Consider the following 17,096-nt stretch of genomic DNA (forward strand, 5'->3'; position numbering starts at 1 on the left):
ACCTTTGTGTACAGGCCTGAATCGGGCTCTACCTACCTCCCTGGCTCGGTCCCTGTTTCTCCATCCTCCTCTTTGGTCCAAGGTCTGAGTATCTGACACTGTCTGGGCCCTGGATTAGGGAAACAAGGCACCGAGAGAGGCCTTTCCATCTACAGCTTGCAAGGAGAAGCAATGAGAGGACCAGCCCGGGGGCTGAGGAACCCCTGCTCTTGGCTGAAACGAAGGTTCTCCTGCTCACCAAATATGGAGTATGTTTGCTTCTTTGCTCTTCTAGAATGACGATGGATCTTAACACAGCCCTTTAAGGGATTCACCCTCTTCCAACATGACCATACTTAAACTGTCACTTCAAAAGGATCAGCAGACGGCCTCTCTGGGATGCCACAACAGTTCCAGAGTTTTCCTTTACACTCCCACCTCATCCCTGACTCTTCTCTTCACCCAACATCCAGCCATTACCATCCTGGGATGATGCAAATGGCACTGGCCCGGGAACCAGGAAGGCCCATTTGACCTGCCCACACTCTCAGAGCACCTGCTATGTGGAATCACTATCCCTACGGCACTTGGTACACTTGCTGTGACTCTCACAACACCTCTTCCAGAAGAAGAAACCACCCGAGTTGCTGAGTAACTTGCTATTCAAGTCAGGAAGCGCCAGCACCAGACTTAACCTACATACCAAAGCTCCAGCTCTTTCCAGACCAACATGCTGAGTACCTCTAGACCTTTCCTGGAAGGGTTCTCTTACTCGGTCATTAATATATTCTGTCATCAATAAACACCTGCTGTTCTAGGCCCTGGGGTGTAACAGTAAACAAGACAGAGTCCTTACCCTCTCCAGGAAGGGACACAAACGACAAACATATACGCAGCTAAACAAGATGACTCGTTAAATGCCAAGGAAGAGCTAAAATAGGCCATTTTATCTCTGGGGGTGCGAGAAGACATTTATGAAGAGGGGTCATCTGAGTTAAATCCCGGCTGGGGAAAAGATGGGAAGGAAAACTCTCCTGAGCAGAAAACAGACGTAAACAAAGGCTGAGGGCCAGAGTGACAAGCACGACAGAGACACGGTGTGTCCATGAGACGAGGGAGGTAAGTCTGAGAGGCAGCCTGGGGGCCACACTGGGGGAAGCAATTTGTACTTTATTCTGAGGACACAGAACGCCATTCGGAGGGTTTCAAGGAGGGCCGTGAGCCGGGTCACACACAAGAGGCCTTCTGGAGGCCGGATGGGAGTGGAAGCGGAGAGGCCGGGAGAGAGCTTCTGCAGACGGTCTGCTGGGCGCTAGCGGTGGGGTAGCCAGGCTCGCGGCAGGCAGGGGTCAGAGGGGGGATCTGGGGGCAGGACAGTGCAGAATTACTGATGCACTGGGTCTGGGGAACAAGGGAAAGGAGCGGCCAAGGACGACTCCTGAAGTCTGACTGGGACAACGGGATACAGGGGTATTTTTTCCTGGGTTGGGGAGAGAAATGTGAGTAAGGGTAGACAGGGGACGAACAGCTCTTTCTTGGTCGTGAACGTTTGAAACGTTTGCATCCATCCAAGTGGAGAAGCAGTAGAGGGAGCCAAAAGTAACCAAGTCTGGAGCTCAGAGGAGGCGTCCGGGCTGGACACAAAACTCGGAAAGCCACTCGTTAGAGCTGGGATTCGCAGGCACGGGACTAGATAAAATCAGAAGGTGCACGGAATAGGGAAAAGAAGAGTCCACAGACTGAACTCTGGGCCGTGTCCTTATTAGCACCGAGCTGGCTTTCGCTCACAAAGGAGAGGCCGCCGGCCTGGCTGACGTTTGCCTGCAGACCGCAGATGGGATGAGTCGGGACCAGAAGAGTTCTGGGGCTCAGGTGACAGAAGGTAAGAAATCCTGGGATGTCACTGGACTGAAAAAACGTTGCGTCCATCCCCCGTGCTGTTGAGTCCCTTCTTGACCATTTCTTGAGCTCCTACAGACATCACAGCAGGCATGGGGATACCCATGGTGGCCCTTACGGGGTAAATGGCCTTTTTTTGGAGGAAGTGGCATTGGAGAGGTGGAGGAGGGGAAGAACGGCCATAAGGTGAGGCAGAGGAATAGAAACGGTGTGTGGGAACGCTGCTCAAATATTTCATGTCAGCCCAAAAAAGTCCCCAATATCCCCTACCTGCCCATTTGTAGGGATCTGAAAATAGCAGGTCCTTGGGCTCTGAGATTCTCTCCCGGGGAAACCCAGGTAGGGGACTGTGCTCACATGAAGGTCTCACAGACCCCTGCCCCGGGGAGTGCATCCCTCCTGAGGACCTTTAAGGGCTTCCCACTTCCTCCCAGGGTGTGGCTGAAACCCAGCAGGGTGGACAGAGTTTAGCAGCCCTGGGTCAGGGGGACACACTACTGACGTGTTAGTGGTCAGTAGTAGCCCACAGCCTTCGAAACAGTGTAGCCCACAGCCTCAGGTGCGTGGCAGGGCATCCAGGCAGGGTCAGCAGGGCTCATGGTGGTGACACGGGCTGGGTTAGGGCCCAGGTGTGTTCCCGAGTCACAGCAGGGACAACAGAGAAGACAACAGAGAAGTGGTACAGCGCTGGTCATCCCGAGTGCCATGACAGTGATAGGACCTTATAAATGTCATTTGGGAGATAAGATAAGTTAAATTTCTCTATCAAACCCATTACCTATTGGACAAGCACAAGCAAAACACATTTACTTTGAGTCTGGCAGAGCTGGGGGTGCAAAGGGCCAATTTGATAGAAGTGGAAAGAACAACGAATTCAGAGTCAAATCTGGGTTCTCATCTTGGCTTTCAAGCGTACTGGTCGTGGGTCTTGCTGACCCCAATTTCCTCATTTGTAAACAGAATTCCAACCCAATATGCAACACGTGCCCTGTTTCCTGGAGGCTGTGCCATCATTCTCCTATAGACACCAGGAAGTGGCTAGAATCCCCAGAGTCCCCACAAGATTTAGAATTAGCCCTGTCAATCCCTGGAGGAGTGCACAGCTGACGATGTCTCAGGCTCTAGGTGGGGCAGTAGAGCGCAGAGCTCAGGCTTGGAGCCAGACTGCCTGGGTTCAAATCCTGGCTCTGCATTTACTAGTTCTGTGGCTTTGGACAAGTTACCTAGCTTTTTTGTGCCTCAGTTTCTTTTTTTTAAAGATTTTATTTATTTGAGAGAGAGAAAGAGAGAGCGAGCAAGGGCATGAGTGTGGGGGAGGGGCACAGGGAGAGGGAGGAGCGGTTTCCCTGCTGAGCAGGGAGCCGGATGCGGATGCGGGGCTCGATCTCAGGACCCTGGGATCATGACCTGAGCCAAAGGCAGACGCTTAACCAACCAGCCTCCCAGGCACCCCTTTTAGTACACATGTTGCTGAAGTGAGCACTGTGCCTCAGTTTCTACCTGTGAAATTCGGATGATGATGGTAGCACCCATGATATATGGTCATTGGAGGGATTTAAGGAGTTCATGCATGTAAAATGCTTAGAACAGGGCATGGCATGAATCGTTAGCTGTTACTAAATGCTGGCTATTTAGTGGCTCTCCTGAATATGCCAAGGGGTGTCCAGGGTCTCTTCTAGTCTACTCTTGCTCTCCCATTCCCTTTGGGTCACCGAAGCCTCAGGGGGAGCCCGGGCTGGCTAAGATGTGCTCCCTGCTGTTTCCTGCCATCTGTAGCACAGGAGTGGGGCCATCTTGACTCAGCCATTTTAGTTGCCTATCTTATTACCAAGGCAGACTCTCAACAGACACTCCATCACTGAGTGTTGAAACTATCACTGGGAAACTGATGTGCTCAGTAATGAGCGATCGGAACAGTACACAACGCTAAGTTTAATTTTACGCTTCTTAGGGTCACGACATAGGTCATGAATACATACACATCCCAACTGTCCAAAGCTCTGTGTCAAATCAAAACAGGTGGATCAAATATCAAGTCCATGGCCACTCACTGATGAATGGATAAGCAACTGGGGCATACCCATGTACTGGACTCTTACTTGGCCATGAGAAGGAATGAGTATTGATCACACTACAATGCGGATGAACCTTGAAGACATGATGCTTGCTCAGTGAAAGAAAAGCCAGTCCCAGAAGACCACACATTGCATGATTCCACTCATACGAAATGTCCAAAATAAGCAAAACTAAGGAGGCAGAGAGTAGGTTCCTGGTAGTAATAGATGACTCTGTCGTAGATTACTACAGAGTGGTGGTTGTGCAGGGCTGGAGGGGATGGGAAGACAAGGAGGTGGGCTGAGTGCTAAGGCGTATGGGGTATCTTTTTTGGTGAATGTTATAAAATTGGCCATAATGATGGTTGCACAGTTCTGTGAATATACTAAAAAACATCGAATTTTACCCTTTAAATGGAAGAATTGTATGGGATGTAAATTCTCTCTCGACAGAGCTTGTTGGCTTGGGGGTGGGAGAGGCCCGTGGAGAGAAGCCAGCTCTGTTTCTATGTTCCTGACTTCCCTTCCTTGTGCTCAGCACCCTCCACCCACAGCTCCGGCTTCCCCAGGCTCCCAGCATGCCTTGCAGCTGCAGCCCATCTAGGAGGCTCTTCCAACTTGCTGCTGGAGGGGCTGATTATGCAATCAGGTGCCTTATAGGTTTGCGAGGAGGACAGAACGAGCTGGATGTCAGGCACCCAGTGAGGGCCTGACGCTTAGGTGGCACTCAATTCACGGTCGTTCGCTTCTTTACTCAGTGAATATTTACTGAGCACCTTTCCTGTGCCCAGCACTGACTAAGTGTGGGGATATAAAGTTGAAAGTTCATGGACCTGGAGCTCAAGGAGCTGCTAGTTTAGCTGAAAGACAGAATAATACAATTACCATACTGCCGAAAGACCGTGGCTGTAACGGGACTGTATGTCCCTGCAGTGGAAGCTTAGGAGAAGGGGCACTTAGGTCGTGTGAGTAAATCAGGGAAAACTTCACGGAGGAAGTGATGCTTAAGCAACCTTGAAGGGTAAATAAGAGCTTGGCAGGAGGGACGGAGGGAGTGGGGGGGAAGGGGGAGGAGGTCATATCAGGCACAGGGGATGGACAGGCAGGTGCAAAGTGTCAAAGCGTGGAAAAATGACTATGTCTTTGGGAAATGTTAATTGGTTCAACATGGTCTAAGTGGAAAGGGAATGAAAGAGAGGTAGAGAGATAGAAAGATGTGGCTTGTCCAGGGGGGAGGCATAGCCAAGTTTTAATTCAGGCTCTAGCGCTTACGTCTTAGCTGTCTGGGTGACCTCGCGCAAACCTTGATGTCTCTGAGTCTCGATTTCATTACCTGTACAATCAGGTTGGTAATCCCTGTCTCACTGTGTTGTGATGAGGAGGACAGGAGGTGACAGTGGCCCTCAAAGCCAACACCTGCTGTGACCGTCCTCCGTGCTAGACCCACACCTCCCGGGACGTGCTCCAGAAAGCCGCGGTGCTGCAGCCGTGCTCGGGAATGTGGACCTTATTCCCCAGGCGGGGGTGAGCTAATACCACATCGTGATGGGGGAGCTGTAAGATTTGCCGTGTAGGAGGAACCCTCTGGAGGCAGGGGGTACGATAGCACGTACTTCCACCCATTCTGCAGCCCTCGGGCGATGAGAAGGTTCTGCCGCTGCTCTTCGAAGGCGGTGCTGTTGAAACAGAAAGTGTGTTTCCATCGTCATCTTCCTTCTCCTCTCCTCCTCTTCTTCTCCTGCTCCTGATCATGACTATTGCTTGTTACCACCTCATGCAGGGAGCGCTGGGAGGCTGGCTGGTGAGGACACTATGCAGGTCCTGGGCACGGTCTTGGATCTGCCCCTGTTGTTGTGTGACTTTGGTCAACTCACGTGGGCTCTTGAAGCTTCGGCCTCCTCATCTGTACAGTGGGGATAATGCCTGCCTCACCCTCCTCACGGGGTGGTTGCAAGGCTCTACGGACGTGATGGTGAACGCACACTGGGTGAGGGGAGACAGAGAGGGCCACGATGGGTACTGCCTGCACCCCAGAGTTTATGGGCTACTGGGGAACGTATTTAAAGTGTGATAGATCTGCATGGTAGGCAGAATAGTGGCCCCCAAAGATGTCCGCATCCGAATCCCGGGGACCTGTGAGTGTGGCATGTTCTGTGACAAAGGGGAACGAAGGTAGCAGATGGAATTAGGGTGCTAATCCGCTGCCCTTAAAATAGGGAGATTGTCCTGAATGAGCTGGGCGGTCCCAGTGCAGTCAGGAGGCTTCCTATGTGGCAGAGGAGAGTGGCGGGGACTGAGTGTCCGAGCGAGTGAGGCTGTGGGGAGGGCCCAACCCATCCCCGCTGGCCCTGAAGGTGGAGGGGCCGCAGCCGAGACAGGCAGGCAGCCTCAGAGCTGGAAACAGAAGGGAAGCAATTTCTCCCCCTAGAGTCTCCAGAAGAAACACAGCCCTGCCAACAGCTTGATTTTAGTGCAATGAGACCCATTTCACACTTGTGACCCGCAGACCTGCAAGGTGACAGACTGCTACTGTTTAAGCTACAGTTGGCTACATTGGCCATGGCCATGGGGAAGGACCACGGCGAGCCGGCCAGGGCTTGCTGAGCACCCGCTCACCGTGCTCTCTGAGCTGTGGGCACCCTGCTCTCACTGGAACCCACATTTGGTGGAGGGACCAGTAGTGAACAAATGAGCAAGTGAATGCAGAGTATGGGAGTGGTGCTAATGCCCTGAGTGGTCTGCCAGAGAGAGGGGGTGCTGGGGACGCCTTCTGTGCGTGTGGTCACAGGACACCTCCCTGAGGAGGAGGAGAAGGGGGAAGAGGTGACACTGAGTTGAGGATGCTGTGATTGGAGAAGGCCAGGGTGAAGAGCACAGGCTGGGCACCACCCTGACCAGAGGCGTCCGGGAAGGCTTCCAGGAGGAAGCACCAACCTGGCCAAGCTTGAGGGATGAGCATAGCTGGTCCCTCTCCCACCAAGGGAGCAGTGTGTGTGAAGGCAGTGAGGCCTCTTAGAAAGCACAAGAGGTCCCTAAGCCTGGTGCAGGGCTTGAGGTGTGAGGGATGAGGAGGCTGGAGGGAAAACAGTGGCCAGACTGGGAAGGGCCCTCTCAGCGGGGACCCTGTTCTATGGGCCTTGCAAAGTCATCAGAGGGTTTTAAGCAAAACCACGGGATTTATTTTGATGTTCCCTCTGGCTGAGAAATAGATGGACTGGGAACAGGGGCCCAGTTTGGAAGCTGTTGCCATTGTGATAAAAGGCGGACAGTGAGGACACGGGCAGCCCCTGCCGCCCGCAGAGGTGGTCCTGAGAGACGCTTTCACGGGGCCAGGCCTCTTGCTGAGTCTGGATGTGCCAAGGGAGACAGGGGGTGCATTTGGGAAGAGCAAACGTGGAGGAACAGGAAGGGGGCTGAGACCCTGAGAAAGGTCGAGGGCCGACAACTTCCTGGGGCAGTGGCCAGGGTGAAAGAAATTCTGGTGACAGGGGCCGCAGGGTCTTGAAGGTCAGGAGTCCGCAGACACGGGTTTGCAGTTGTTCGGTGGCTGGCGTCATGAGGACCCTCCTGCCACCCTGCAGCCTCTAGCAGAGGCTAGCTGGCAGGTGCTTTCTAAAGGGGTAGGGCGGGAACTGGAAGTGTCTACAGCCCACGTTTGTGGGTAAAGGAAGAGCCTCGAGAGGCAGAGTTGGTGGACTCAGCCACCCAGAAGATGTACATGAGTCCCCACCACACGGCCGAGACTCCAGGGGCTCACGGGTGAACGGACTGGTGGGAGCTTAGGTCTGCTGGCCTTTTAGGACAGTGAGCATGAGGACTTTGCAGAGAAGAGAACAGTACTCAATGGTGACCATGAGCAAGACATCGCTTGGGAATTCGTGGCTGTCTTAAGTAAGGATGGCTTTAGAGCCATCGGGCTGGGGCCCACATTCTGCTGATCTCAGGAGTCTGCTGGACTAAGGGGATGCTGGCCTGCACTGGGAAGGGACCATGGGGACAGGACTCAAAAGCAAGTTAGGAGAAAGGATTACAAACCAGGATGGGGGACTGACCAGGTGGCACGGGGAGGAGCCAGAATCCTGTCCAGGTCGCTGGCTCTGGCTGCCGGTGCACAGGGGTGCCCTTTCCAGAGAGGGGAGCCTGGGGACGAGGGGAGCAGGACTGTGAGAGGCAGGGCTGGCCCTGGGAGGGGAGGGCACCCAGGAGGGGCAGGGGACAGCCCCCTGGCCCAAGTGCCTGCCAGGGATTTCTGGAGGCAGAGGGACCTGGGTTTGAGACTTGGCTCCTGCTACAAGGTGACGGTGAGCGAAGGTTGTAAAGAGATGGAGAAGGGGCTGGGGTGAGGACGTGGCCTCCAGGCTGGGCTCTCCAGGCCACTGTCACCTCGCCCCCCGCTCCTCCCACAGTGGGATGGAGGAGCAGATCAACCCCAGCCTTGTCCATCAGGCGGCCTCTGAACCGCTGAGCTTCTTGTCATTTTTGTTCTTTCTTTGTAGGGCAAAGCGGGGAAGTGTGATGGAAGTGACTGCATGGCCTGTAGGGGTGATTTAGGGGGCTTTCCCCCTCTGAGGCTAGCAAATCAACCTGTTATCCTTGGCTCTTCAAAGTAAGTTCACAAACGGCCTGTCCCGTGCTCCTCTCACGCTGCTTAGTCCCATAGTAAAGCTGATTTCACTGAGAGCCCCTCGAAGACTGAGGGGTGGGGTGGACGCCAGGGAGCCGCCTGGGGTAGCTGCGGCCACCTGAGCCACCGCGTGAGTACCCCCGCGGGAGCCATTTCTGCTTCCCGAGTGGGAGTGACAAGCAGTCAGAGTGTGTCCTGGGGTCTGGGACATTTGTCCTTCGGGCTGCAGTGGAAAGCCGAGACATACCTTCTAAGATTAGAACAAGTCACCCAAGGACCCGGGCCTGCGTCCCAGTCAGCTGTGGCCTCTCCTGTTACAGCAGCCCGCCTGGCCTCCCCTCCTCCCTCCCAGTCTCAAGCTGGACTCCCCGCAGGGAGCCCCTCTGGACGCTCTGTGGCTTGGGTCACCATGGGCAGGCCGCACTGCTGGGCCCTCTGCTCCCTCCTGTTGTTTCACCACATCTAGGACTCATTCGTTCATCCATCCATCCATCCATCCATCCATCCATCCATCCATTCTTCCTGCGCTGGGATATAACAACGAACCAGAGGACCCTGGTCCTTTCCTCATGGAAGTTAGTGAGGGAGCCATGCATTCAACAACCATCCTTAGTTTTACGCCCAGCGTATTGTTCATCAGGGCAGAAAATGATACAAAGGGAAAGGAGCGGGGGGAGTAAGTAGAAGGGATGCAAGCAAGGTGTGTGTGGAAGGGAGGGGAGGGAGTAGCCAAGAGCATTCTGAGTGGAGATGATAAAAAAGCCAAGGAACCAGAACAGGTGTTTGAGGAAATGAAAGGAGGTTGGAGCTCAGAGAGCTGAGCCAATGCCCACAGTCTGCAAGGTTGCCTCCTTCTGCTGTAATCTCTGGGCTCAGGGACCATATATTATTCATGTTCCTACCCCCACCCACTGCCTGGCCCATAGTAAGTGCTCAGTAAATACCAGTAAAGGAATGAATGAAGAAATGAAGGGCACGGCAGGATTGGCCAACAGCACTGGGCTGACACTGTGCAAGCTTGTTAAATATAGATCAGGACCTTGAAGTGAAAATGGAAACAAGAGGGTCAGCCAGGGTAGACTCTGGGCGTACCACACTTGAATATTTTCATTAAGGCTCATTGACTCACCCAGGGTCACTGGAATAGTAACCAGAGGGCAGAGAATGAGATCTTCCTTGCTGGATCTAATACTTAGCAATCTGAGCCCCGGTCTTTACCTGGAGCTAGGCAAGGCATCATAATTTCAGGTTCCCATCCCTGGGTATCTGTCATCTCCAGTTTTAATAACCTTAATTTATCCTAAAACATGACACACCTAAAATGTACTTAAAATGCGTCTATTTCTGTATCCAGAGTGGTTGAATCTTTGTGTTGGCTGTTGATATTTTCAGACACATTTCACCAAGGGGCAAACTGAGGCAAAAGGAGGCATGAGTCCCCTGTCAAAGTAGAGGGATATCTGCCCCAGTGGATCTGAAATCCACAGCCCTGGTCTGGGCTCTGCAGCTGTCCTCCACGCCTTTGCTGCTGGGCCGCTCTACGCAGAAGTCCCCAGTCTCCGGTGCATCAAAGTCGCGCCGTGCATGGGCTAGGCTCTACCTGCCCTAGGAGCCTACTCAGCTGGGATGGGGCCAAAGGGGTCTTGAAGCTGTTATGTAATGATCGCTCCTATCTCCTCTTGCCACATCCATCAAAGAAGAGAAAAGAAGACTGCCAAGTTGAGTGCAGTGGCTTCGCTTGAAAGGTCTGTTGGGTTTTATAGAGCAAAACTGTGGCCTCCCTGGCGTGAAAAGGGGAGACTGGAAGGGTAGAGAGTCTGGCCTTCAGCCTGCAGAGGCTTGTCGATGGCCAGACCTCTCTTTTACCTCTGCCCTTTGCTCTAGCTGCTCCCTTTGGGCCTGGGGCTGATTCACAGTGGGAGGGTCCCCTCCAGGTGCCACCTGAGAGCACTCCAGGACAGCAGTCCTACCTGAGTCCACACCTGCATGCAGGGATTGCGGGGCTGCTCAGGTCCCCGCTGTACCCAGCACTGTCGACACTGAGTGACCTATCCACGCCTGCTACCATTGCTCACATGTCTCTCTTTAGAAACTGGTTTTTGATTAGTAATAGTAACCTTTTGCCATGTATTTTCTCCACAGTAATAAAGCAGCTCATCTGCTGAATCTTTATCATGCCAGGGGCTGTGTCAAGATCACCTCTTCCAATTCTCACGACATCCCTGGGACATGGGTTTTGCAATCACCTCCAATTTGCTGGTAAGAACACAGAGAGCTCAAGTCATTGGCCCAATACTGCACAGCTCCTCATGGCAGGCTTAGCATGCACGCGCAGATGCTCTATGAAAGCCTGTGTTCCTAACCATGATACCAATCTGCCTCCAGCAGAAGAGCATTTGGGAATTCACATTTTGGGATTAAAAAGTACTCATCAGGGGTGCCTGGGTAGCACAGTCGTTAAGCGTCTGCCTTTGGCTCAGGGCATGATCCCGAGTGTTCTGGGATCTAGCCCCACATCAGGCTCCTCCGCTGGGAGCCTGCTTCTTCCTCTCCCACGCTCCCTGCTTGTGTTCCCTCTCTCGCTGGCTGTCTATCTCTGTGAAATAAATAAATAAAAAATCTTAAAAAAAAAGTACTCATCAAATTTGGTAATAATAAGACAGACAACCCAGTAAAACAAATGGGCAAAGGATTTGAACAGACACTTCAGCAGAAAAGATATATGAGTGGCTAATAAGCTTATTAGTGATTAAGTAAATGCAAATTAGAACTGCAAAGAGACACGACTACACACCCACACGACGGCTAAGATGCAACCAACTGACGATACCAAATGTTGGGGAGGCTACGGAGCAACTGGAACGCTCATACCATTGGTGAGGATGCTAAATGGGACAGCCACTTAGAAAAATACTTTGGGAGCTTCTCATCAAGTTAAATGTACACTAACTGAACAGCCCAACAATCCCACTCTTAGGTATTCGCCCAAGAGAAATGAAAACATATGTCCACATAAAAACTCGTATGCAAATATTTAGAGCGGTTTCATTATTAATGGCCCAGATCTAGAAACAACCCAAATGTCCATCAACTGGTGAGTGGGTAAACAAACATATTGTGTGTTGTATCACAGAATACTACTCAGCCAAAAGGAATGAACCAGTGATACGCACAACATGGATGAATCTCGAAAGCAGCATGCCAACGGAAAGAAGTCAGACACAAAACACTGCCAGTATGATTCCATTTACATAGTATTTTTAAAAGGCAAAACTCTAATGACCGAGAGCAGATCACTGATTGCCTGGGACCAGGGGTAGGGATAGAGGATTGACTGCAAAGGGTACAAGGGAACTTTGGAGGTGATGGAAATGCTCTACCCCTCTATTGTGATCTCTGTCTTGTGGTGGTAGTTACATGACTGTAGACGGTTGTCAACACATCAAATCGTACACTTAAAATAGGTGAATTTTACTGTGTATAAATTTTACCTTATGAATGTGATAAAGCAAACAAGAATGGTGAAGAAAGCACAGAATTCAAAGCCTGACAAGCCCAGGGTTTTTACCAGCACAGGTGGGGAAATCTCAGGCAATTGACTTCCTGCTTAGAGTCTCATCTGTAAAATGTGGAGAATAACAGCCCCTATGGGGTCCTGGGGATGCTAAGAGCTGGTGTTTGATCAGACAGTTTGGGTTCAGATCCAAACCCTGCCTCTTACTAGAAGTGTGATCTTAGGCAGGGCACTTAACTTTGCTGAGGCTCAGTTTCCCCGCTTGTAAAATAAGGCTTATCTCATCTGACTACATTATATTATTTGGATTATAGAGCCCAGAGGAGGTAATGCACATAATTCCTGGCACGTGATAAGCTTTCCCTCACATTGTTGTCACCTAAGGCACTGCCTGCCACACGGTAGGTGGGAGTTGCAACGCAGACTCGCTTGCACTTCTTACAGGGACGCCAGGCTGCTGCCAGTTGGTGTTGAAGAATTGCAAGGGCTGGGAAGGGATCTGCTGCTGCCAAGTCATTTTCATTCTCATCCTGCAGAACAAGTTGGCAGTCCAGGTGGGTTGGCACTGCATCTTAGTGTCAGGGGAATTTACAAACGGGAATGTTCTGAATCGCGCAAAACAGCAGACTGGCTAACTCAAGTGTGATTCTGGACTCCAGCCACAAACAGCCTAACTCACAGCAGGGCCAATCCTGTGCTGGGGTCGTGTGGATGTCCCTGGGATGTGGAGGGGCGTAATGGGGGCAGGACCAGCCACCAGAGGGAAGCTTGCTTCAGGCTTCTGTAGGTGGGGAAGGGTCTTGCCTTTCACCCAGGACCCTGCATCATGAAGGGGCCATAAAAGGAAAGCCCCATAGCCAGAGCGGGAGGGTTGTGCCTGCCCCTGCAGGTCCAAGTCTGACCAGGACAGTGTCTCAAGTGGGAGCAGATGCTGTTTGGGGCTACCATGGGGGAATGGCTTGGGCCGCTCTCTGGGGAACATGCTTGGGTCCAGACGGTGCAGGGAGTGGGAAGAAGGGGTTAAGTTTCTGGGAGGACATGCTCTGTCCTGCAGAAGGGAAGATCCAGATGAGTTATTTCAAGAGCTGAGCAGCCTGGGGGTGGGGAGGCCACTGATCCAGCAGCCAGGGGAGCTGTGTGAACTCTCCACCCCTCCCTGCCCTTTGGTTCCTCATTTGTGAAATGAGGGGCTCGCTAAGGCCCCTTGAGCTAGCTCGCTCTTTATTTTCCACGTTCACACCACTATGAAGAACACCGGGAACACTCAGGTTCTCTTTCTTGTGTAGATAGCAATGTTGGTAAGCAGCCTAACTAAGTTTGGGCAGAACCGTAGCAAACTGCCAGAAAGCTCAGGAATCCCAAGGAAATGCATGGTACACCTTGCACAGCTTTACATACGGCTCTTCTCCTCTTCCCGAGGAAGAGTCCAAGAGGGGGACCCTCTCCCACTCTCAATCCAGGAATCAAATGTGTAATTCGGTATAATCCCTACATTCCAATTTAACAAGCCAGGGTCAGTGAGTCTTTGGGCAAGAAGAGTCTCAGAACAGCAAGGCGGCATGGCTCAAACAGCCGAGGAAGGGTTTAGCACTTAAAGAGAAAGTGGGTGAAAACCCAGGAACAAAGAACAACCCACACACTGGATACCGGGGTACAAGGCTGGGAGATTCACAACGGTAAAGGGGGAAAGTCATTGCACACAGAGGGCTAGGTTCCTCCCTATGCTGCCGCCCAGCCGGGCAGAGAATAACCCTCACTCTGGTTTTCTTTTAAAGTGTATGTATTAGGGAGGTGATACAAAGAAGTGAGGACAGCTTTGGTTTTCTTTCCTTCACGCCCCTTAGCATGTTATCTGCCTGCTGTCTGCCACACAAAGGGACAGGCTCAGTGCCTGGGCCAGATCGAGAGCATCGCAGGTCTGAAGCAGGAAGGCTTGAGGCAGGATCCGGGGCTGTAAGAATGAATGGGCCCGCAGGGGAGCCCTGGGGGCGATGCGGATCCACTGCATGGGACGGAGGAGGGCTCTCCCTTTCCACAAGGGGCTCCCAGGTTCTGAGCAGAAGGGTCCTTCCAGTGGTGAGCGCACGAATATATGGATCCCAGCCCAAGAAGCAAATACAGGGCTCAAGACACAAATAAACCAACCCCCTCCTGCCATCCTCTCCTCGGCATCTGTTCCACCCCCACCGCCTGCACACAAGAAGGCTCTCTGTAGACACCAGCCAATCTGCTCATCACCTAGATATCTGGGCAGATGACTCATAGGATGATTTGGTTTTTCTTATTGACAACGGAGCTGTGGCATCCCAGGCAATACTTAACCCCCTCATTCCAGCATACCCACATGCACCTGCTCACTGACCGCAGGGAGCCCGGGATGGCTGTTGCTACGGCTTTTCCAGGAGAGATGGCTCCTCTCTCAGGGGCTTCCAGGCCCCTTCACACGCAGAGATCTGGGAATGCCACGGGACCTCCTTAAGGCCCATAGAAGGCAGAGAGGAAATGGTGCTCAATTCCATCTCAGGGTCAGCATGGTGCTGGTAATGGCATCAGACAGACCCAGCCAGCCTGCTGGCCAAGCACTGGCTGGTGAGAAGCAACGTGAGGGCTGAGAGTCCCAAGGAGAGTCTAGTCCCAGATCTGCTCCTCTCGGCAGGGACCTGTCTCCCCTAGATTTCATTCCCTCCTCTGTAAAATGAGGAGCCTTACTACCTAGGGTCATTATGAAGATTAAATAAAATGTGTGTGGGAAGCGTCTTCTAGGCCAATAGTTACTGTTCCTGATTTCCACTGATTTTACTTCATATTGCCAAGAACTGGCCCTTGTTGGGGTTAGAGCGTGCTTGGTAGTCAAGACATTTAAGTTAAGCAGGGACTTTTCTGTAGGTTCATCATTGCAGGTATTTTAAAGCCAAGCAAGATTTAAGAAGATTCAATATCTGCCCCCAGGAGTCATGGCTAAACCTTATTTTAGTGAAGGCTAGAGAAAGTTCCTGAAAAATAAAAAGCAACCAGATGGCCAACAGACACATGAAAAGATGCTTGACATGACTCATCATCAAGGAAATGCAAGTTAAAACTATAATGAGGTATCACCTCACACCTGTCAGAATGGCTAAAACAAAAAACACAAGAAACAACAAATGTTGGCGAGGATGTGGAGAAAAAGGAACCCGCCTGCATTGTTGGTGGGAACGCAAACTGGTGCAGCTGCTGTGGAAAACAGTACGGAGGTTCCTCAAGAAATTAAAAATAGGGGCGCCTGGGTGGCACAGTGGTTAAGCGTCTGCCTTCGGCTCAGGGCGTGATCCCGGCGTTGTGGGATCGAGCCCCACATCAGGCTCCTCCGCTAGGAGCCTGCTTCTTCCTCTCCCACTCCCCCTGCTTGTGTTCCCTCTCTCGCTGGCTGTCTCTATCTCTGTCGAATAAATAAATAAAATCTTTAAAAAAAAAAGAGATTAAAAATAGAATTGCCATGTGATCCAGTAATTTCACTACTGGGTATTTACCCAAAGAAAACGAAAACACTAATTTGAAAGGACAGGCACCCCTATGTTTATAGCAGCATTATTTACAACAGCCAAATATAGAAACAATGCAAGTGTCCATCTATAGATGAATGGATAAAGAAGATGTGGTATGTATATATAATGGACTATTACTCAGCCTTAAAAAAGAATGCTATCTTGCCATTTGCAGCAACATGGATGGATCTAGAGAGTATTACACTAATTGAAATAAGTCAGACAGGAAGACAAATACCATATGATTTCACTCATATGTGGACTTTAAGAAACAAAACAAATGAACAAAGAAAAAAAGAGATGAACAAAAACACAGACTCTTAAGAGATGAACAAAAACACAGACTCTTAACTATAGGGAACAAACTGGTGGTCACCAGAGGGGAGGGTGGGGGATGGGTGAAACAGGTGATGGGGATTAAGAGTCCAGCCTATTGTGATGACTACTGAGTAATGTATAGAATTGTTACATCATGATATTGTACACCTGAAATGAATATAACACTGTATAGTAACTCTATTGGAAATTGAAATTAAAAAAAAGCAATCAATCAACAAATTTTGGCAGGGGGGGGTGGTTGGTTACAAAGAAATTCAGTCGTGGTCCCTGCTGAGTCCAGCTGGGGAAATCTGAAACAAAAGCAGAGTAAATAAGGAGAGAGTTAAGAAGATGACGGCACAGAAGTTGTATCCCTGGGGGGCATGACAAAGGGCACGAGGAGTAACACAGGCTGTACGTGTCACTGCGTCCGAGTTCCCAGGAAGAAGCGATGGCGGGGTCGGGATACGGGGCTAAGACGGAATCAGAAGTTGGTAAGAGATAGCGCTCTGGAGACCCAAGTTTTGAAGCATATCCCCACCCTGCTCCTTATGTGACCATGGGCAGGTGACTGACCCTCTTTCAATTTCAGGGGCCTCATGCGGAAAGTGAGGATAGCAACATTGACATCACAGGCTTGCCTAAGAATCAAGTGAGATCTCGGGGACAGGCCTTAGCACACAGTCTGGCAAAGAAAAGTGCTCGAGAAATGCAGGCTATCAGTAAACAGGAAGCCAAAGTAGTGAGAATTTATCCTGAAGGGTTAAATCTGGCAGGGAGTTGAAAGAAAAACATTTGTCCAGAGCTCTTACAATGCAAACCCTGCTGCAAAGAGGCACTCGGGCAGCCCCTACGGTGGGGCAGACATCCTTTTGGAGACAAAGTTGGATGTTCAGGGAAGGATGGGCCACCCAGCTCAGGCAGCAGGAAGGGCTCCTGTGACCTCAGAGGCCCTGGAGCGAGGGCATGGAGAGTTCAGGGACATTCCACTTCTATCCTGGCAGAAAGAAGGACAAAATATAGAAAAGAGCTGGGAAAAGGGAAGGAAAAATCCCATTTAAGGAGCAAATGGGGGAGACGGCTGTGAGGGGCAGGAAGAGAAGACAGAGGCTAAGAGCTGGAGATAGAAAAATTCCAGGCTGGTATCAGGGATAGGATCTAGCCAGAGAATAGACACGTGGCCT

At 51.3% G+C, this 17,096-nt stretch overlaps 1 protein-coding gene across 1 annotated transcript in view; it reads right to left on the bottom strand.

Moving 5' to 3' along the window:
- Positions 1 to 17,096, bottom strand: part of RCSD1 (RCSD domain containing 1) — a 73,749-nt gene that overhangs the window by 21,935 nt on the left and 34,718 nt on the right. The window contains exon 3 of the mRNA XM_045797354.2: positions 5,546 to 5,608. Within this exon, the coding sequence (XP_045653310.2) occupies positions 5,546 to 5,608 (63 nt within the window). The remainder of the gene's footprint in view (positions 1 to 5,545; positions 5,609 to 17,096) is intronic.

Source organism: Ursus americanus, chromosome 2 (genome assembly GCF_024610735.1).
Source record: "Ursus americanus isolate L20-20 chromosome 2, mUrsAme1.1.p, whole genome shotgun sequence".
Lineage (NCBI taxonomy): Eukaryota > Metazoa > Chordata > Mammalia > Carnivora > Ursidae > Ursus > Ursus americanus.